This window comes from Lynx canadensis, chromosome A1 (assembly GCF_007474595.2).
Source record: "Lynx canadensis isolate LIC74 chromosome A1, mLynCan4.pri.v2, whole genome shotgun sequence".
Classification (NCBI taxonomy): domain Eukaryota; kingdom Metazoa; phylum Chordata; class Mammalia; order Carnivora; family Felidae; genus Lynx; species Lynx canadensis.
The window spans coordinates 105,084,576-105,106,315 of record NC_044303.2 but is presented as its reverse complement, the minus strand read 5'-3'; the positions used below and the strand labels follow the sequence as shown (position 1 = coordinate 105,106,315).

Here is a 21,740-nt window from a genome sequence, read left to right as displayed (position 1 = left end):
GAGGCTGGAACCAGATCACATGTGCCCTTCCCGGATCCAGAGAACGGAAGGCTCAGCAAATTGGCAGGAGCGGGGAGATCACTTGGCTTCCTTCACCCAAGTGGCAGAAGAAGTGAATAACTGGAGCAATGTGGGAAAACTGTCATCTGAGGGAGGTCCGTTGTTGTGTCCTTAAAAACATAAAATATTTGCGACTTGCTAAAATAAAACAGACATTCCTTAGGATCTATAAAATTCGCTATAACAGGAGGGAAAGCGGCAGAAATATGGTAGGGGCACCCTTCATCCCTAACTGTGTTTTCTCCTCAGGCCAATGCCGCAATAAAATACTGTTAGCTAAGAGTACCTTTTTAAAAATAAAGGAGAAAAGTACATGGTAGAGAAAAGCTCTTTTTTATTAACAAGATGGAGGAAACATAGACTGTTCCACAAATAGCAATAAAAGAGGAGAGAAAAGTATTCAATCCCTATTATGCCACAGCAGCTGGTTACAAGTCTTTTCTCTCTCTCATTACTTTTAATGACAAACAAGTCTGAATTTCACCAAACCACAGTTGTGAAATTAATGCTTCTCATCCTCAGGTAAAAAATAGCATGGATCAATTAAGTACTCAACAATACAAAGAAACCAGTACATGTAATGACAGTGCAGGGTAAGAGCTTTGATACCCTTTATAAGATTGTGCTAATTCTGGTCCATCTAAAGTCTTGTATAGACGAGTAAATAAAAATTAAATTACACTTAGGTAAGAAACTGTCTTCAAAAAAGTTATATGAACTTGCATATATAGAGTCCAAAAGTATAAGACAAAACTATTTAAATTTTGATTTATAGAAATTCAAAAACGGTAAAATATATTATTTGGGGGAAAAAGAAGCTTTCACTAAATACAAACACAATGAAGTAGATAAACCAGAATGAGTATTAAATAGTTTCACTGAAAACTTCCATAAAGAGTAAAGGCAGAATGGCACCAGGTTAGAAAAGCAGTGTTTAAGGCAAACTAAATATTAAGTAACCTTAATTAAAGTAAGAGGCGTACAATCCCATAAATAACAAAGCAATTCCTCTGAACAATTTCTCTACAACGGCTGAGAAAACACGAGTAGAAAGAGAAATAATGGCCAACATCAGAGTTTACTTGGAAATACTGAATAGTATTACATGAAAATAACCCAAATGTTTCTGATGTAAAATACACTTGAATCATGTGCCGCTTAGTTGTCCCACAGCCACGGCAAACAAAACCCATCACGCCAACGTTTGAGAGTATAAATCTGTGAAATGCCAAAACTTACTTTGAAAAAAATCTTTCGTTTTTTAGACTATGTATGTGTGTACATGATAACACCAACAAAATTATCAATTTCATTATTTTGACCCATGTAAAAAATATGCACAGAAATGCAAACCATCTCCCTGCAAGAAGGTGTCTGAGGGTCAACTATGAGCACATGGCTCAGTGTCTGACCTGAGATCACCTGCACACACAAGAAGCATCAAAAACTAAGAAGGAAGAGATTAATCTTGAAATAGAAGAAACAATGACACGTTCTTTAATGAGTTAGGTCTTCTTAACGAAAAAAATCAAGTACATATCATTAAGTTAAATGTAGTAGGCACATGAATTTGCACCTTATAAATTTGGTATATCAAAGTATCTTATAAAAATATTTATAGATTTTCTTTTTTAAGAACTGTGGTACACGAAATGACACGATCAAAGAAAGGATCTGTTTCTTCTCATCTACTGGAATGACCCCGTGCCTTTCTAAAAAAGAACAACCGCAGGGCACAGGCAAACTATCAAGACGGCTGCATTCACTGAAGCTGTCCACTTAGGGGAGGTACAAGGTCTAAATACCGCCAGGCCCCAAGCGAAGGAGTCTCCGTGCCCAGGGCGAGCGTTCCCTCACACGGTCCTGGGGGGCAGGCGCTGTCTATACATGCCGGCAAGGGCTTTGGCCGCACTGTAGATCATCTGTCGCCGAGACAGGCCGGTGAACGTCCTGTGCCAGTCAGTCCGGGTGACATTTACTAAGCTCTTTTCCAGAACTTCACCCACCGTCACCAAAAGGCCTGACCACCTCAGATGGTAGTCTTGGGGAGTGAGACTTTGAGCCTATGGAAAAAGGAAATTTATCAGATTTATAATACATTTTAAAAATGAGTGGACCTAGCTCTGACGTTCCAAAGTCTCTCAGATTACTTTTGCTACAGATGAGGACAAACCCGGAGAAGCTATGCGAGCAGCTACAGGAAGTGACCAGGCTACAGAAGAACCTAGAACAATGCTACACACACCTCCTGTGTTTACTGTCCACAGTAAGCTCATTCTCTTGCTCACATGTCACGTCAGCCCTAATCGAATGACTCCCTCTAACAGAGCTCAGTGTCCAAGGGTTGAGGTCTCAGTGCCAGTCAGTGTGTTGTTCCAGGTTAACAAGCTGAGTGGTGAGAGAGCGCACCTTCCCGTCCTTTTCCACAGTCCCTCGCTCATCAGTGTGCTCTTCGGAACCTTTCCACCATGTGAAATTTTCATTTACACGTTTCACTTATAAAGTGTCTAGTCTGGGGCATGTCTGAGGATCTAACATTTTATCAGCAGGTCTGATTTTTGCTTTGTCAGTACACACATACCCTTCTCATCCCGATTTGCTAACAAGTTATCGCTGTGGTTATTTGTAGCAAATACATGTCAGTTCTGTAGAAATACTTTTTTCTTCTTCAATAGGTTTTGAACTGTGTGAGTTGATGAGCTGTTGCCTGAACCATCAGGCCGTTTCTGGCATAAACCTATCGTGGCTAGGCTAGAATATCGGTGATACCGGGACTTACAATAAAAAATATACTTATCTGTGACCACTGAACAATGCAGGGGTTAGGGACAGTGACCACCTGGTATAGTTGAAAACCCACATATAACTTGTGATTCCCCAAAAACTTCACTACTAAATAGCCTACTGTTGAGAAGAAGCCTTTGTAATAACAGAGTCAATTAAGACCTACTTTGTACATTATATATAGGCCATATGCTTACAATAAGGTAAGCTACAGAAAAAAATGTTAAGAAAATCATAGAGAAAATAAGTACTGTACTGTAGAAAGTCTGCGTGTAAGTGACCTGTGCAGTTCAAACCCATGGTGTTCACGGGTCAACTGTGCTTGGTCATCCCATCCCCTCCCAACTCAGGGGAGGGAGGGAGGCTGCAAGGTGACCAAGTAACCACGGGCCAGATGGACCAATCATGCTTATCGAATGAACTCCATAAAAACCCAGAAGGATGGGGCTGGGAGAGCTTCCAGACTGGCGAACATGTGGAGATCGAGGGAGAGGGGCGGGCTGGGAGAGGGCATGGAAGCGCTGCACCCTCTCCCAGTACCTTGTCCTCTGCATCTCATCCATCTGGCTTTTTCTGACTTGGCAAGCCATCTAGTGAGTCACCAGGCTTCCTGAGAAGGAAGGTGTTATGAGAACCAACGTGCGGCAGTGGGGCCAGAAGCAGAGGTGATAACCTGGACTTGGCCCTGGTGTGTGAGGTTGGGGAGGGGCTGTCTTGTAGGACTGAATCCTTACCCTATAGGATCTGACACTATCTCCAGGAAGATGGTGTCGGAATGGAGCTGCAATGTATGATACCAGCTGGTAGCCTAGAATTGCTGGGTGGTGTGGAAAAACCCCTCCCACACACTAGAAACGGGTAGGAGACCTAGTTAGTAGGTGTCAGAAGGGGTAGCTGGCTTGCACAGCCGTGGCTCATGGAAACACATAGCTTGCCAAGAACAAAGATGAAAAATGAGGGAGGAAGACCGTCTGGTTGCGGGGCGGCCACCACTTGCACGGAACAGCATCTGGGATGTACTCGGTTACTAAAAGGTCAAGTTACCAGTGAAAATTAGAGATGGATCCAACTCCTGGGAAGCTGATTTCTTGGAAACCCAAAGAAATGCAAACTATTAACAAAAAGGCACAAGAGTCCCTTGGTGGTTGTTCTCTACCACAGCTACACTCTAAAAGAAAATGGGGAGTCCAGCCTTGATGCTGGGCCCAACTCGACTTGTCTGGCTTCGCTTATGCCACTAGCCTCAAGGCCACCCTCTCCAAGGTACAAGTTATGCACGGACAACACAAAGAACCTCTCAGACCTCTGGTCACTAAGAAGGTGGTCAACGGAGAGGGAAGACCTATCCCTTGTCCCTCTTGCTGGAAACACAAAGACCTGTGCACACAAGCAGAGACAATGGCCAAGAGTGGAGAAGAGAGGTTTCAAGTCCCTCGAGCTGCACTACCAGGCCTACTGGTGAAGCCGTGATGAGAGCTACAATTAGAAAGTGAAAATGGAAGGGTTGATTGGGTTATGGAAGCTGAATTGTTTCAGCAAGTTTTATGTGAAGGTGTCTGTCTCCTTGACTTGGATTTTATGTGCAAATGGTGATCATGTCTGTTTGGGGAATAGGTGCCCTGCCTATTATTGTAAAACCATACCCTGTGGATGAGCTCCAAATAGAGTCTAGCGTTAGGGGGATAAAAGTACAGATCGAAGTACCAATGTGTAAGGAAACCGTTAGGTTTGAACAGGCTTTATGTGAAGTTTTTTTTTTTTTTTATCTGATTGCATTTTGGGCATGGACACTGTAATCACTGTGGAAAGCTTCCCCAGCCTAGTGAAGGGCTGTAAATTGACCCTTCAAGTATCATTTATTGGCCATGCTATACAGTAACCAGTAGGACTGGCTGAGCCCACACTGTGTGAGGCAGAAGCTGTGAGCTGGCAGTGACAAACTCTGTGCCAGTCCGATGTGGAGCTTAGACTGAGGCTTATGGCAGAAATCTGAGTGCCATCCAGCGACATTTCCTGGGACTCGGGAGTAGCATGTTTCCATCTGAGGGTACCTTGCTACCAGACTATTAGTTAAAGCTACCCGGTTCACTGAAGGACATAAAATGATTTTGAAATGTGAAATACGCATAACGTCTAGGATGATATTGCAGAATCCCTTAATAGGACGGCAGTGCCCAGGAAAATTTCCTAATATGGAAATGGTTTACATACAGGATCATGATGCCTAGGGAGACAGTCATGACCAGGGCCCCTCTTTTCCTCTAGGACTCACTTTGGAGCCATGGGAAAAGCTGTGAGAACCAACTGCCATGTAGACTGTGCCCTATGAACAACTCTCAACTGAAGAGCAAAGAGCTAGCTGCTTGGTCCGTCGATGGCAGTTCCACAGGTGAGGGGACAGTCTACCTGGAAGGCCATCACTTGGACAGAAGAAGGTAAAAATGAATCAGCTCCATGGGCTAAAATGCACACTATTTTCTCAGCATGATTGGGGGTTTTACCAGTGGTTTTTTTTTTTTTCCTGTTTCAGTTTTTACTGACTCAGGGCAGTGGCCAATGGTCTGACCATATGGTCGGGCAGGAAGGCACACTGGATATGTTACCTATTAAAAGGTTGCCCATGTGGGGCACAGCCCTGTGGAAATGAATCTGAGGGGTGCAATGAAGCAGGACAGGATCCCATCAGAACTTCTTCCAGGTTTGGAAGGTGAGTGGAATGGACAAACAGATACCCCTGCTTTAGATGGCTACCTGGGTCTACAAAATGAGTGGATAAATACAGAGGTAGGCTGAATCTAGACAGAGTCCTCTTGCATTCTCTGAGACAAAAAAATGCCAATATGAACTGTCTCCCAACCGGAGACAGAAAGCATGCAAATGGTTATGTAGCACGTTCCCTGCTGGGAAGACCATAAACACAGACGACAAAGGAGACTGATGGTGACAGCTCTGGGGGCTACAGATGGGCCTTGGCAGGAACAGACGTTGACTTTGAATGGAGCTTTCCTTACTAAGGGGTAGGTGCCAATGTTCAGACACCCTAACAGAACCTGAATAGAAGATACTGTACCAATTTGGATGGCTGAGCGTTCCTCCAGAGCAAGGAACACACCTGTCAGCCCGTGTCCAGCAATGGACACGATGGACAGAGATAACCTCCTTCGAGAACGAGTTTGGTCCAGAACAGAAATGGGCAACAGAAACACAGTTGTCTGAAAAGCTGCAGGTGTAGGCATTTAGGTGCCGGCTCACATGAGTGTGGCACTGAGCGTTGAGTGGGATGCAAGAGATGAAAAGCTCTCTTTTCCTGTGGACGTGGGGCAGGGGGCAGACGAGGATGATGGTCTCACGCTGCAATTCTGGCCAAGGGAGGGTGACCATGGTATAGTGACTTGTTCTTTCTTCCTTAGATCACTTCAACTTTTCATTCCCCTGTTCGATGTTGCAAACACAGACGTGGAAACAGGGATGACTCCTAAGCAAGAAACTCTAGGTATGGTTTCAAACTTGACATTACAAAGTTCCTAAGGGCCTACGGGGCAGGATGTGCCCTCACTCGCTGTGGCAAAACTGGGTGACAGGGAGTGTGGCTACACGTACCAGTGGTGGAGACAGCCCACCATAGGGATGCATCATGTTGTTGCACCTCGCTTTACCACGCTTTGCTGGTACTGCACTTTTTACAAATGGAAGGTGTGTGGCAACAGTAAGCAAGTGTATTTGTGCCACTTTTCCAACAGCGTTTGTCACTCTGTCTCCTAAGTACGTAATTCTCACAATGTTTCCCACTTTTTCATTATTTGTTAGTGATCTGTGATCGATAATTACAACTTGCTCGATGCCCAAATGAATTTTTTTAGCAGTCATGTATTTTTTAATTGAGGTATAAACGTCATGTTGTTTTTTTAAATATAATGCTAATTTGGGATAGAGGCAAATAAGACCGGAAGCAATGGGAGGAATAATTCCAGAAAAAAAATCACTAAGTAGAAAATTAAACTTGCCAGTTTTATGAGAGCTTTCTGAGAGAATAAATACTATTTTATCAACATGGGGAAAAAAAAATATAATGCTATTGTACGTTTAACAATATAGTGTAAACATAACCATCATCTGCACTGAGAAACCAAGAAACACATTTCAGATGCGTTACTGTGACACCAGCTTTATCTCAGGTCTGGAAGCAAATCTGCAAGATCTCTGTACCTCTGTAACCTCACCTTGTCTGAATACAAGCGGACTGAGTGGGGATGTACTTGCTAGACTACTGCGGCTGCCTCCAAAGCATGCCAGCAGACGCAAGGGAAAAAGTTTGAGTATGAAAAGGAAAACAGGGTAAATAGTAGCTATGGGTAAAGGAACGAATTAATGGGTTATACAATGAGGGAAACCAAACATTATGCTAACACCTCAAAAGGCCAGGGCAAGAGCTAACACTGGCTCTGAGCTCCATTATACCGCAGGCCTGGAAGGGTAAGGCCACCACACCCGGTTTAGGAAGCCGACAGAAGACTACAAACCTGAGTGGCCTCTCCCTGTGGACATTTTGACAGGATGTGATGACACACTAGATAGTTAATTATTACTGAATGGGACTCTAGTAATGTGCAAGTTGTCTTAAACCTTCGTGATGGTTTTGCTATAAGGAATTTGTGTTTGAAGACCAGGAGGTGGACATGTAATACTGTGGTTTATAGTAAGAAATACATATTGGATCTTGGACCCCAGTTTTTGGCACAGTGCTCCTACCATCCTTGTAATTTCTTAAGGACTGAGAACCACAAAGATATCTTTTGTTAATCAGGTTGAAAGCCCGAACCTATGGGCTTGGTAACATGCCTCCATAACATACTCGCCATAAAAACCCACAAGGATGGGGTTGGCAGAGCTTCTGAGTCAACATGACAAATCTGGAAAAGTGGAGGGTCTAGCCAGCATGGAACCTCTGTCCCCCTGCCCCATGCAGTTCTTCCATCTAGTCATTCTGGAGTTAGATCCTTTTATAATAAATCCATAATGGAGAAAAAGTGGGTTTCCTGAGTTCCAGGAACTTGTTAGAAAAGATGAACTAAAAAGGAAGATCAAGACAAAAGACAGGAATAATTAAGGGAACCAAAATGGTAGATAACGAAAAGTGGATATCGTTTTTCTGTTGTTAGTAGCACAGCACAATCATAAAAACAAAAGAGGAAATTAACGATTAAGGTTGCCAAGTATTATCTTTTCAAAGACAGCTGGAAAACGAGGAAGGTACTCAACCTGAAAGAAATTGGAAAGCAAAGAGAAAAAGCTGAAAGGGGAAAGAATTAAGAAGCAAAATCAAAAATGTATATCCAGTGAAAAATCTAACAAAAGCTTTTAGTGTTAAAACAGTATTTCAAGTTTCTGTGGAGTATAATGAAAAAGGAGAAAACCAACCTGTTGTACAAATTCCAAAGGCACTGGTGTGGCCTGGGTAAACGTTTCAAGGTGAATGCCATGGGCAGGATCTTCAACTATCAAACAGCCAATGTCAAACCACCTACAACGGGATGGATGAGGATTAAGTTGTTGATGTGCCATAAAAAAAAAAAAGTTACAGTGAATAGACAAAACTAACCCAAAAACTATTATCGTTCAAACAGGAAATGTTTTTCTAATCAATTTTCAAGAAAACAATCCATAAGAATAATATATAAAATTACCTATTAGCTTAATTCCAAGAGGAGGGAGGACACTTGGTAAAATATGAGAAATTTTACATTACCATCTCCATCGTTAATACGTAGCTGATTTGCAAAGTTAATAGCAAATTAAGCTCAGAGGAAATAAATCTTCTCATTTTTGATAATCAGTCTTTAAAAACACTTCAAGAAAACTTTCTTCTATTTAAAGTTACTCATAAATTATAAAAATACATTTTATAATTGCCTTAAGTCATCTGTAACACTACCAGCATTTTAGATAACTAGAATTATGCAACCACCAGATGCCATGAAATCATAAGCCTGAATAACAAGAGGATATATAGAGCAAAAAAAGTTCACTATTTTTAAAAATATGTAGATCTAATAAAGTGTGATGGAAGAGAAAATGAATTAGGTAACTTCTATTTACATAAAGAAACAGCTCAGTAAAATATAGAATAAGTTTTGCTGAGGATTAAAATGATCAGACATTACATTCTTAGTATTCATATCCTAAAATCTGGTTTCAAAATAACGACATTAAATCACACTATTTATTTGGCATACTCATCAGTAACTTGTGTATAACTGTAGTGACTGTTAGGCAAGCACTTGCTGAAAATGAGATTCACTGAAGGTAAAAGTCCCTTGGTGATGCTGGTGAAGACGCATTAGAAGAACTACAAGGTCCTCTTTGTTATCTAAAATTCCATCAGGCTCTTGAGCATGTCAACAGGGATGTGGCTAAAACTTCAACCAAGATCACGCCCTTGGAAACCTCCTGCATTTCTTTCAAGAGTGCTATTGGCCAGGGAAACTTTGGGTCCTCCTCCTCTCCCAAATACTATCCTTCAAGAACTCAAAAGGTACTCCCCACCCCACATTCATGGACAATCACTGAGGATCCCTCTTCAGGTAGCTGCTAAAATAACCAATCTCATGTGGCTGCCATTTTGACTAAAAAAGAGCTCAAGAATTGTGATTCCAAGATACTTGAATACCTTTTACCAGTAAAAATCTCAAAACAGAATGTGGGAACCGCCACTCTATTTTACAAAGACAGACCACCTACCACCACCAGTCAATTCACACACAAAAAAGACATTTTAATACTTTTAACACAAAACCTAAGATTTCTGAACTTGACAGGTTAATCTCTGAATAAGGATAGTCCATGCTTACACGGGCTTTTGTCCAGGCATGGTACAGACCATGTTAGTTTTCCTCACATAACATGAACTGATAGAAAATTCATCAGAGAAGTATGTCTGTACTGGCTCTACTCTTGGTTATTAGGTATCAACACATTTTTTCGACTGACTGGCTCTTCCTGGATGGGTATCTTCTTAATTGTAACCGTGGTTTTGACTTTATCTTCCCGGCATTTATTTCCTACAGGACCAGGACCACAGCAGAGAGAAAGCAGGAACTGTCAAGTGGTTTGATCCTAGGTTTGCTATTTGCTCTGTATGTTCTCCCTCTCGGCTCGTCTGCACTTTCCTATCACAGCCTTTCCGTCCCCTCCTCTTTAATCCACACTAGAAACCAACAGATTTCCTAATACTACAGTATCCCCTTGAACAATGTGGACATTTGGGTTGCCATGACCCCCTAGTGCAGTCAAAAATCTAACTTCTGACTCTCCAAACACATAGAAAAGCCTACTGTTGACCAAAAGCCTTACCAATGACAGTCTATTAAAACATGTTTTGCATGTTTTATAGGTATCATCTACCATATTCTTGCAATAAAGTGAGCTAGAAAAAAGTAAGAAAATCGTTAAGAGGGGCACCGGGGTGGCTCAGTTACGTGTCTGACTTTGGCTCAGGTCATGACATCACAGTGCACAAGTCTGAGCCTCATGCAGGGCTCTGTGCTGTCAGCACAAGCCTCATATTCCGATCCTCTGTCGCCCTCTCTATGCCCCTCCCCTGCTTGTGCTCTCTCTCTCAAAACTAAACACTTAAAAAATCATTAGGAAGAAAAAAAGGCATTTATAGTACTGCATTCTATCAGAGAAAAGCTGTGTAAGTGGATCTGTACAGTTCCAATCTATGCTTTTCACGAGTCAACTGTTTTTCTATCCCTAATCGTCCTAAACGCCACTGTATTGGTTAAAAGGTAATTGGTAGGAAAAATGCCACCGCTAGCTACAATGGGGCAGTTTATGGCAGACCGATGCTCCCAATGAAAAGGTGGATGAGGTATGTAAATCCTATATGTAACCAAATTAAAGAGCTGTAAAAGCCAGGAGGGCAAAATGGAGTAACGCTCTGGATGGGGAAAAGCTTTCAGAGTGAGGTGAAGACTTTCAGTTGGACCTAAAATACCACCTAACCTTAATTCAGCAACTCAACTAGAAGTGAAGGAAGCTCATTCATTAAGTCCACAGCATCTCCCAAGCAGTGGGGAAATTGTTAGACTTTTCTCTGGGGTGGGAGGTGCTCAGGACCTGTGACAATGCAGACAAGCTGGCATGCCACCTCAGTGAGCCCTGGCCCCTAGGACACACACACCAGCTCAAGCCATCTTGTGAAGGTGATGCCAGCATGGTATGCCCTGGGACCTCCCAAGACTCCAAACACACATCTACACAAAGCCACGCCTTCAAGACTGAGAAAGGTAGGTGTTTTTGCCTAAATCACAAACTCCTATGCTTCAAAAAAGAAAAAACTTAGAGCTACACAATCTAACGGATAAAGAGTTCAAAGTAATGGTCACAAAAATGCTCACTGGACTGGAGTGCGTAAACTCAAAACATAAAAAAGAACTAATCAGAGTTAAATACAATAACTGAAATGTCAGACTAGAAAGAAGAAAAGATCTGTGATCTGGAAGAGAGGGTATCATAAAGCAAAGAGGCTGAAAAGCAGAAAGAAAAAAATGAAGATACGTAAAAGTGATCTCTGGAATAATATTAAGCATACTAACACTAGCAGGGTAACACTAGCAGGGTAGGGGTCCCAGAAGAGAGAGAAAGGAGCAAATCCTTCCCTGACCTGGGGAAAGAAATAAATATCCAGGTCAAAGAATCACAGCCCAAAGTAAGATGAACCCAAGGAGGTCCACATAAAAAACATAAATACAATGTCAAAAAATAAGACCGAAAATCCTGAAGACATCAAGAGGTAAACAACCAGTTATATACAAGGGAAACCTCATAAAGCTCTTGGATTTCTCCACACAAACTTTGAAGAAGGAAGTGGCATTATAATCACAGTGGAGGGAAAAAAAAAGCCTACAGTCATGACTATTCTACCGGGCAAGGGTAAGTAGTTCATTACCACTAACCCAGGCTTGTAAGAAATGTCACAGACTTTTCTAAGAAGCAAAGGCCACAGAGATAACACTATAAAGGAAAAAAATTTACGGGTAAAAGCAAACACACAGCAAAGGGAGTAGATCAATCACTTATACAACTGCAAAGGTTAAAAGGCAAAAGTAGTAAAACCATATTTACATTAATTAAGGGATTCACGGTAAGATGTAAAATAGGACATACAGAAAGGGTGGAGGGATGAGTAAAAATGGAGTTTTTGATTGGTGTAAGTTAAGAGACCGTTAACAGACTGCTATATAGGTAAGGTGTTATATAGAAACCTTATGGTAACTACAAACCCAAAACCTCTAATAGATAAAAAAAAAAAATAAGGCTACGTATAACACAACAGAAAGTCATCGGTCATAATGAAAGAACGACACAACTACAAAACAATAAAATGTCTAAATGCTCCAATCAAAAGACATAGGGTGACTACATAAAAAAACAAGATGCATTTATATGTGGCCTAAAGGAGACTCACGTCATACCTAAAGACACATATAGACTTTTAAGTCTATATGTCTTTTTTAAATAAAAAAAATATTCCACGCAAATGGACATGAAAGAAACCAAAAAAAACAGGGGGAACAATACTTAAACCAGACAGACTTTAAAACAGACGGTAATGAGAGACAAAGAAGGGCATTACATAATAATAAAGGGATCAATCCAACAAGAGATTATAACAATGGCAAATATAGATGAACCCAATAATGGAAGATATATAAGGTGAAATTAGCAGATACAAAGAAGAAATTGACAGTAAAACAGTAACAGTAAAGAACTTTCCCACCCCATTTGTATCAGTGGATAGATCACCCAGACAGAAAATGAGTAAGGAAATGGTGGCTTTCAACAACACATCACACCAGATGGGCTTAACCGATCTATACAGAACATTCCTTCCAAAACCAGATGAAAACATACTCTTTCCAAGAGCACATGGAATGTTCTCTAGGATCACTTAACAACCAAGAAAGTGAAAGATCTCTACTCTGAAAACTGTAACACAGCCAAAAAAACCTGAAAACTCAAAATATATAGAAAGATATTCCATGCTCCTGGACTGGAAGAATTACAATTGTTAAAATGTCCATACCATCCAAAGCGATCTAAGATGCAATGCAATCTCTATCAAAATTCCCATGGCATTTTTCACAGAAAGAGAACAAGACCCTGAATAGACAAAGCAATCCTGAGAAAGAAGCAGCATCACACTCCCCGATTTCAAACTGTATTTCAAACAATATATATTACCAAGCTACACTCATCAAAACAGTATGGTATTGGCATAAAAACAGACACACATCAATGCAACAAAGTAGCTGACAAACCTACACACATGGCCAATTACAATTAATTTACGACAAAAGACCCAAGAATATACAATGGGGAAAGGAGAGTCTATAGGATAAACGGCGCCGGGGAAACTAGACTACTGACACCATACACAAAAACTCAAATGGATTTAAGACTCGAACTTAAGACCTAAAGCCATAAAACTCCTAGAAAACAAGAGGGAGTAAAGTGCTTGCTATCAGTCTTGGTGGTGATTTTTTAGATTGGACACCAAAAGCAACGGCAACAAAACCAAAAATGATTCAGTGGAACTATATCAAACTAAAAAGGTTCTACAGAGCAAAGGAAACCATCAACGAAATGAAAAGGCAACCTACTGAATGGGAAAAATCATTTACAAATCCTTTATCTCAGAAGGTATTAACATACAAATATATTAAAAACTTCAAGAGCACAAAAATCAAATGATTAAAAAATGGGCAGAGGCTCTAAATAGTTTTCCAAAGACATACAGATGGCCAACATGTACATGAAAAGGTGCTCAAAACCACAATGAGATCTCACCTTACATCCATCGGTATGGCTATTACCACAAGTCAAAAAAATAACAAGTGTTGGCAGAGATGTGGAGAAAAATCCCTTGATGAGAATGTAAACTGGTACAGCAGTATGAAAACAATATGGAGGTTCCTCAAAAAATTCAAGCATATGATCTATCAATTCCCCTTCTGAGTATTTATCTGATGGAAATGAAAACTAACTTGAAGAGATACGTGCACCCCTCACCAATGTTCACTACAACAGCATTTACAATTAGCAAAACATGGAAGCAACCTAAGCACGTCAGTGGAAGAATGAAGAAATTGTGATACATACACACACACAAACACACACACTATTCAGCCATGAACAAAGAAGGAGAGTCTAAAGGAAATAAGTCGGAGAAAACAAATATTGCATGATCTCACTTATATATGGAATAAAAAAAAAACAAAAAAACTCACAGATACAAAGAATAGACTGATGGTTAGCAGTGGGGGGGGTGGTTAAAATGGGTGAAGGAGGTTAACAGGTATCAACTTTCAGTCATGAAATAAGTCGGGATAAAATATATAGCACGGTGACTATAGTTAATACTGTACTGTGTATCTGAAAAATGCTAAGAGAGTAGATTGTGAAAGTTCTCATTACAAGAAAAAAAAATTTTTAATTATGTTAAAAGAAAAGAAGCCTCTTACTTGTCAGGTAGCAATTCTGCGATGAAGTTTTCTACTGACACAGCAATCTGTTTTTCATGGATCACTCCAGTTCGACGCAAACTATCTATCCGTTCCTGGGCGCCCTGAATGACAACGGCACAGGTTAGAAGCCATTTCAAGTTACTCAGTATTCTATATACTAATTCATGGTTACATAAGGAATATATACATCTACACCAAACACACCTATATACCCACTGCATATATCCAAAGAATACAGAAGTATAAACAGTACAAGGGTCCAGTCATGTTCTCCTCCGTATTAACGTTTACAGAGCACTTTCCATATACACTATTACTTTGGTTGTCACTATAAAATGGATTATTTTTACATTAATGTTCTAATTGGTACTAATTGTACTAATATGAAAACTGTGTGCTACTTCTTAATGTTGATCTGTCAAGAGGATATCTTACTGATAAATCTTTTTTTAGTCCTAATAGTTTTTATTCAATTTGCTCTTGAGTTACCTAGGTAGGCAATCGTATCAACAGTAAATTTTTTTCCCTCTTTCTTCTTATTTCCTTTAAATATAGCCTTAAAATAAGCACCAAAATGACAGTTGATGTATTTTTAACTGCAAATGGATATACTGCACCAAGATTTATTCAGGAAAATACCATTTATGCAACAAAACTGAGGGGCTGACAATGCTACATAACTCAATATCATCAATACATATCTTACGATACAAAACTACAAGTTTACAATAAGGTTGCTGTTTACCTACTTTCATCTGAATTACTTCATAAACAGTGATAAGGGAAGTGACAGGAAATGTCTAAAAAGTTAGACAAATGTGTTCTAATTTTTAATAAAACTTGCCATGGAGAATACATTAACCTATTTTTACTATGGGTAACAGAGCTAAGTAGTGATTGAGAAAAAGTGGTCAATGCTTATCAAATGAAAATTTATTTTTTTTAACTTTTTTTTTTCCCAACGTTTATTTATTTTTTGGGGGGACAGAGAGAGACAGAGCATGAATGGGGGAGGGGCAGAGAGAGAGGGAGACACAGAATCGGAAACAGGCTCCAGGCTCTGAGCCATCAGCCCAGAGCCTGACGCGGGGCTCGAACTCACGGACCGCGAGATCGTGACCTGGCTGAAGTCGGACGCTTAACCGACTGCGCCACCCAGGCGCCCCTCAAATGAAAATTTAAAAGCAAGAGCACTTCTAGAGACAACTGAACTGATTTTAGAGACAACAGAAATAAAGAAAGTGATAACTGCAAGAAAATGGGTAAATCAATTTAAGACATTAGCTTATAAAGATGGATGAAAGAATGAACGAAACTGTAATAGTATCAAGACTGTATTTTTGCTTACTCTTATCTCTCCAGTACCTCACATAGTGTCGAACTACATGAAAAAAATAAAGGAAGAAATAAAGGATTTCTTAAAAAATTTTATCACTCATGTTAATCTTAATAGTGTAAATTTTCTAGTAACAGTGAATGAGGAGGCACCTATTGGATTTGAAAGAAAATCTAAGAGATGTTATACTGGAAAATGTAAATTTGCCCCAGTTACTCCTCCCAAGAGGAAGTTAGTTATGGTTAAATTCTGATTATGAATAAGTTTAAATAAATGTTATTTTACTGTTAACTCAGTAAAAACTATTAGGAGATTCAACCCTCTTTGAAGAAGGTATCTCAGCTATGCACAACAAAATATTCCTAGATTTAATGCTTTCAGGAAAATAAACTTGTTCATTTTTTACTATCCTACCACATAGGGGTTTGTCAAGGAACACAAAGAGAGGGTTATATGTGCCTCTCTTCTCCCATGACGTTAGGTATGGCATCTTCTGGAGTCACAAATAAAGACACTTTAAGCAGAGCCCCCATCCATGTTTTGAGAACACATTTTAACTTCATTTTCAGAAGTGTAAGGAATCAAGAATTAGGTACTTTTGAGGCCACAATGAAGTAATGATCTCAAATGGAAGCAATCCACAAAAGGCCACCAGAGCTTACTGTGTACTCTTAAGAGCTTATACTAAGCAATTTGGTTTAATCAAAATCCCATACTTCTAAAATGCATGTGGATTTTTATCTGTATCTGTTGAATAGAAGTTATGAAACAGTGGTCATAACTATCATTGGCTTTTCCATACAATTAATGGTTGGCATACATGTTTCAGAAGCTTCCTAATTTTAATTACGGCAGGTTTATTTCCTGAAACACTCTCGTGTGCTTAAAGGAAAACTTGGGTTTAGGTGAGAAAAGTCATTTAATTAAAATCTGATGGAGAGTAAAAAATCTGTGTTGAAATTTTAAATTCTAGGATTCTACATTACTTTTCTTCTCATTAGCTCCCTCTGCTGTTTGTGGGGAAAAAATAGTTGATAAATTTATGAAGGATTTTCCTGTGTATCAGTTTCTGTGAATTTTGATTTTAAGCTTCTTATAAGAAATCTGTATGTGTGAAGGGAAAAAAACAATAATAAAAATGAATCTGTCAAACACTAGAAAAATCACAACATACTGAGCTATTAATATTATCTATTATCTAAAAGATGAAGCTTTTCTTGCAGAAAAAAATTTCCATAAGCCTTTCAAAAACAGCACCTAATGATTTTAAGTACCTTCTTTTGAGACAGAGCGAGCACGAACAGGGGAGGGGCAGAGAGAGAATCCCATGCAGCTCTACACTGTTAGCACAGAGCCCGATGCAGGGCTTGAACTCACGTGAGAGAACCATGAAATCATGACCTGAGCCAAAAACAAAAGTTGGCTGCTTAACTGATGAAACCACCCAGGCACCCCAATTTTAAATCTCTTCTGTGTAATAATATTTGACATAACAAAATATTTCAGACCCATCTTTTAAAAACCATGAAATTTTGAGTTACACTCCAAATATCACATGGTTATTTATCTTCAAAAATTATTAATGACCTATCAAGCTGACAACTGTGTCGGTCCTTTTTCAGTATTGATGAGAACAAACAAGATTTTACTTCATCATTATGTCATTTGTATTCCCAACACTGAACACAGTATTTGAACCGTCCCTTCAAATGACACTCAAGAGCATTTTATGTTCTGGGGCAATGTACCATATGAACATTTAGTGGGGAGGAGGTAGGTCTCATTTCCCAAAGGGAAAAAACAGAGCCTCTCAAATGCTGAAGCTGAATTCCTTAAAGCTCTTGGGCTCTCCTGAGACCCTGCAAAATGTTTGTGTCTCCACAGAGGTACTTCTAGACCAGTCTTAAGACCACTGTGTGACTGTGGAGGTACAATCAAGGGATAGTGATGGGTGGGGGGCAGCTAGAGTGCTCTTAAGTGAGCTTAAAAAATCTCTACTCTTCTCATGAAACCGATAGGACGTTAAACCAAAACTGAAAGCAGATCCCACAATGAAAATGTCTTGTGTATCAGACTGCTTGAGAAAATTAATAATTTTAAAAACATACCCTAGAATTTTTAGTTCTGATGTCTGCAGTTCAGACATCTTGATAAAACTGTTAGATACTCACTTTGAAAAGCACCAAGCACTTTAAGAGTTCACATCTCTGAACCAAACCAAAATTCCTACTCCTGAGGAACTTAATTCTTGTGGGGACACATTCCGAAACACAAATACAAAACAAAATGACACAGTGCATCAGAAGGTGCTGAGAACCACAGAAATAAAATGCAAAATGCAGGACAAAACAAGGCAGTCAGGACAGGCCTTGCCGTGCAGGCAAGATGTGCGTGAAGACTTAAAGGTTTAAAGAGCCTGCCAAGCACATGTTGGAGGGAAGAACGTCCCAGACAGAGGAAAGACCTAGTGAAAAGGCCCTACAAAGATAAGCAGGCCAGGCAAGTATGAAGAGCAGCAAGGAGGCCACTGTGACTGGCATGAGTGAGCGAGGGGACGACCAGGAGTTGTAGCACCGAGAGAAGAAACAAAAGGCCACGTCAGCCAAACTGTGAGGGGCCGTGGAAGCCACTTAAGGAACGTGGGCTTACGATGAGTGAAATATAAAGTGTTGAAAAAGAGAGTGATGTGCTCTGATGTATGATATGAAAGGATTATCTGGCCACTCTGCTGAGAATGACCTAGAGGGCTACAAGGTCATTACTCTGTCAGGGTAACCGTAACAGCTGGATGGCCTAGTCAGAGAGGATGGCAAGATTCCAGCAAGGCACTGCAGTGGCGGTAGAGACGCGAGAAGTCAAATGCTGGCTGGACACACCATGAAGGCAGGACGAACAAGATTTCTTCATAAACTGAACATGGGGAAAGAGAGAAGGGTGACTCTAACATTTCTCACTGGGGAAGATGGAAGGATAGTGCTGCCATCAATCAACAGAGATGGAGAAGGCTAGGGGCAGACTGGGAGGAAAGAAAAGCAGGTGGATGTTTGAGGCACTCAAGATGTTGAGAAGGCAACTTTTACATAAATCTAGTTTACATGAGAGGTCTGTGCTAGAGACAGAAATCTGAAACTGTCAGCACACAGATGGCATTTAAAGCCATAGGACACCATGAGCTCACCAAGGGAGGGAATGCAGATAAAGACAAAATCATCAGAGGGAACCAACAAAGGAAGCACAAGGGGAATGAACAAATAGTGAGGCGGGGGAAAAACATGTGGAACCCCAGAAGTGAAAAAAACATTAAAGAAGCCTAAGTGTCTCAAAAGCTACAGACAGGTAAAACCAGATGGAGACCACTGGTGACCTGGACAGCATTCTCTGTGGGGTCAGGCTGATAGCCTGGCTGGGCTGAGTTTCAGAGACTATGAAGGCAAGAATTAGAGATACAGGATTAGCAACTCTTTGGAGAAGTTCTGCTGCAAAAAGAAGCACAAAATAATAAAAAATTAAGGTGAAAGATGATGAGTTAAATGAGGTAAAAAATTTTGTTAAAATTTCTTTGGTTTATTTAAGGTGAGAAAAATATTTGCATGCTAATGACCTGTTCAGTATTCGTTTGCTCGAGCATTGCACGTCTATATGCTGGTGGTAAAAAAATGTATGAGAGAAAGGATAGGATTCTTGGAATTTTAATGTTTGAGCGAGACACAGACAGAGCATGAGTAGGGGAGGGGCAGAGAGAGAGAGGGAGACAGATTCCGAAGCAGGTTCCAGGCTCCAAGCTGTCAGCACAGAGCCCGATGTGGAGCTCGAACCCACAAATCATGAGATCATGACCTGAGCCGAAGTCGGACGCTCAACCGGCTGAGCCACCCAGGCGCCCCCGGATTCTTGGAACTTGAATCCTCGCTAGCTTAAGAAAACCAGCTCTAGTTCACTGGGAACTGGACAGGTTTTACACAGATTTAGGACAAGGTTTTGAACTGTAACAGGCCAGAAGACAAACTGTAAAATTTAAATGGTGGTGTGAGTATGCAGTGGTGTGAAATATCTTTTTAAAACAAGTCATTCTATCATCTGCCCCTGCTACAAACTTCATCACAAGATCCTCTTCCTTCATTATGGAAAAAATAAGACCACGTCTTCCTTTTGATATTAGTGCTAATGAGATTTTAAAAGTTTCTATACACTGAGGAGACCCTGAAAAACTCTGGTTATACACAGGTATTGTACCTATAAGGTAGGTGCCAGGCAGTCAGGTCTTTAAGACAAAGGAATTAAAAGGATGGAGAAGAGGAAGAATCAAGGCAAGGAAGCTAAGAAAATCTTTCCAGATGACTGCTAAGTCCCTTCACCAAGTACAAGGCAAAAGGGACATTTGTAGGGTCAATCGAGATAGCACCTGCCTACTGGCACCCCATTAATAATCAGGAAACTTTCAAATATATTAGACTTCTCCAAACCATGAAGAAATACGTAAGTATAAAGTATTACTTATAGTGAAGCAATAAAAAGCATAAAGAATTCAAGAGATACTATAATTTCACTATAAAATGATAAATTACATGCTAACACTGGGTTAAGATCTCTCTTAGCACTAACTATTCTTTGTGTTCTCCACGTCTTTCCTCCCGTCCCATCATTGAAACCTACCCTTTCTTTAAAGTAAAACTACACAACGGTTGTCTAATTAAAAACCAAGACGATCAATAATTCAGAATGTAAAAAGCCATTAGCTCCATAAAGACCAAAGGATTACTATCAGAATTCTGAAAAAAATTAGCTGCCAGTTTCTATATACTGAAAAAGTTTTCTATTACTCACTTTTAACCCAGCTGCATACCCGACCGGCTGTGGGGCAATATTGGACTGTCCAGCTTCCCCTATCACCACAGCTAAGCCAAAGACCTCCTGGAAGGCATCTCGGACGGCGGCAACTTTCACTTCTTTATTCGAGGTCACTACGATATCCAGTTCACCTCCAGATTCTACCAAGACAAGAAAAAAATTTCAACTTCAGATTAATGGAATTGTCCTAATCATTGTCATATGCTAACATTACATAATTATTACTAAGCTCACAAAATAATGCAAGACACAGATTATCAACTTCTTTATAGGCTGAGGAAGCTAAGACTGATAAGACCTTGCCAACAGTAACGTAACAATTTTGCGATGATGTCAGGATGCAAACCTAGGTCTCTCACACTCCGAAATCCTCTTTCACTACACCATCTGCTCTATCAGACACACTTTCACCCTCTAATCTAACAGCATCTTATTCCAAGTGCTTGGACGCAAACTACCAACTTTTCCTGACTTTTAAAAATGAGCATTTAATGCATTACCTGAGACAGTCTAATCTGCAGGCGGGAGATACTGCATACCTTCTCAATGTTCTGAACATCTCATCTGCCACAAATAGAGCACAACAGTTGTTTTCCTATGAAATGCTGTTCCAAGGTATATTAGTAGATCCCCTTAAAACAGCCATTTTGTGATCAAACAAGCTTGAGAGATGCTCTACATATTTCTCTCTTAGAAATCCACAGGGAGGGGCGCCTGGGTGGCTCAGTCGGCTGAGCGACCGACTTCAGCTCAGGTCATGATCTCACGGTTTGTGAGTTCAAGCCCCACGTCGGGTTCTGTGCTGCCAGCTCAGTGCCTGGAGCCTGCTTCTGATGCTGTGTCTCCCTCTCTCTTTGACCCTCCCCCACTCATGCTCTGTCTCTCTCTGTCTCAGAAATAAATAAACATTAAAAAAAAAAATTTTTTTTAAAAGAAATCCACAGGGAACATTAAGAGTCTCAGAAAACCAACAGTTAAAATTCATGGCTTTAACCCAGTACTTTCCATACTTTCCGTCTGTTCATGGACTACTTATTTAGCATCTAATGACAGCTCCTACAAAGTCTTCCACAGATGTCAATTTGGGAAATAATGTTTTAACAGCTATGAAAAAAGTTTAGTTTTCTATTATGTTGCTCTATTAATTTCACAAGATTTCATTTTCTGGGAAGTTTACACTTTGG

At 40.3% G+C, this 21,740-nt stretch overlaps 1 protein-coding gene across 1 annotated transcript in view; it reads right to left on the bottom strand.

The window, feature by feature from the left end:
* Positions 1–374: 374 nt before the first annotated feature.
* The window catches only part of PRRC1 (proline rich coiled-coil 1), a 35,136-nt gene continuing 13,770 nt past the window's right edge, over positions 375–21,740 (bottom strand). The window contains exons 6-9 of the mRNA XM_030317310.1: positions 20,533–20,696; positions 14,370–14,473; positions 8,263–8,365; positions 375–2,123 (exon numbers count right to left, since the gene is read on the bottom strand). Coding sequence (XP_030173170.1) covers positions 1,914–2,123; positions 8,263–8,365; positions 14,370–14,473; positions 20,533–20,696 — 581 coding nt within the window. The 3' untranslated portion in view covers positions 375–1,913. The remainder of the gene's footprint in view (positions 2,124–8,262; positions 8,366–14,369; positions 14,474–20,532; positions 20,697–21,740) is intronic.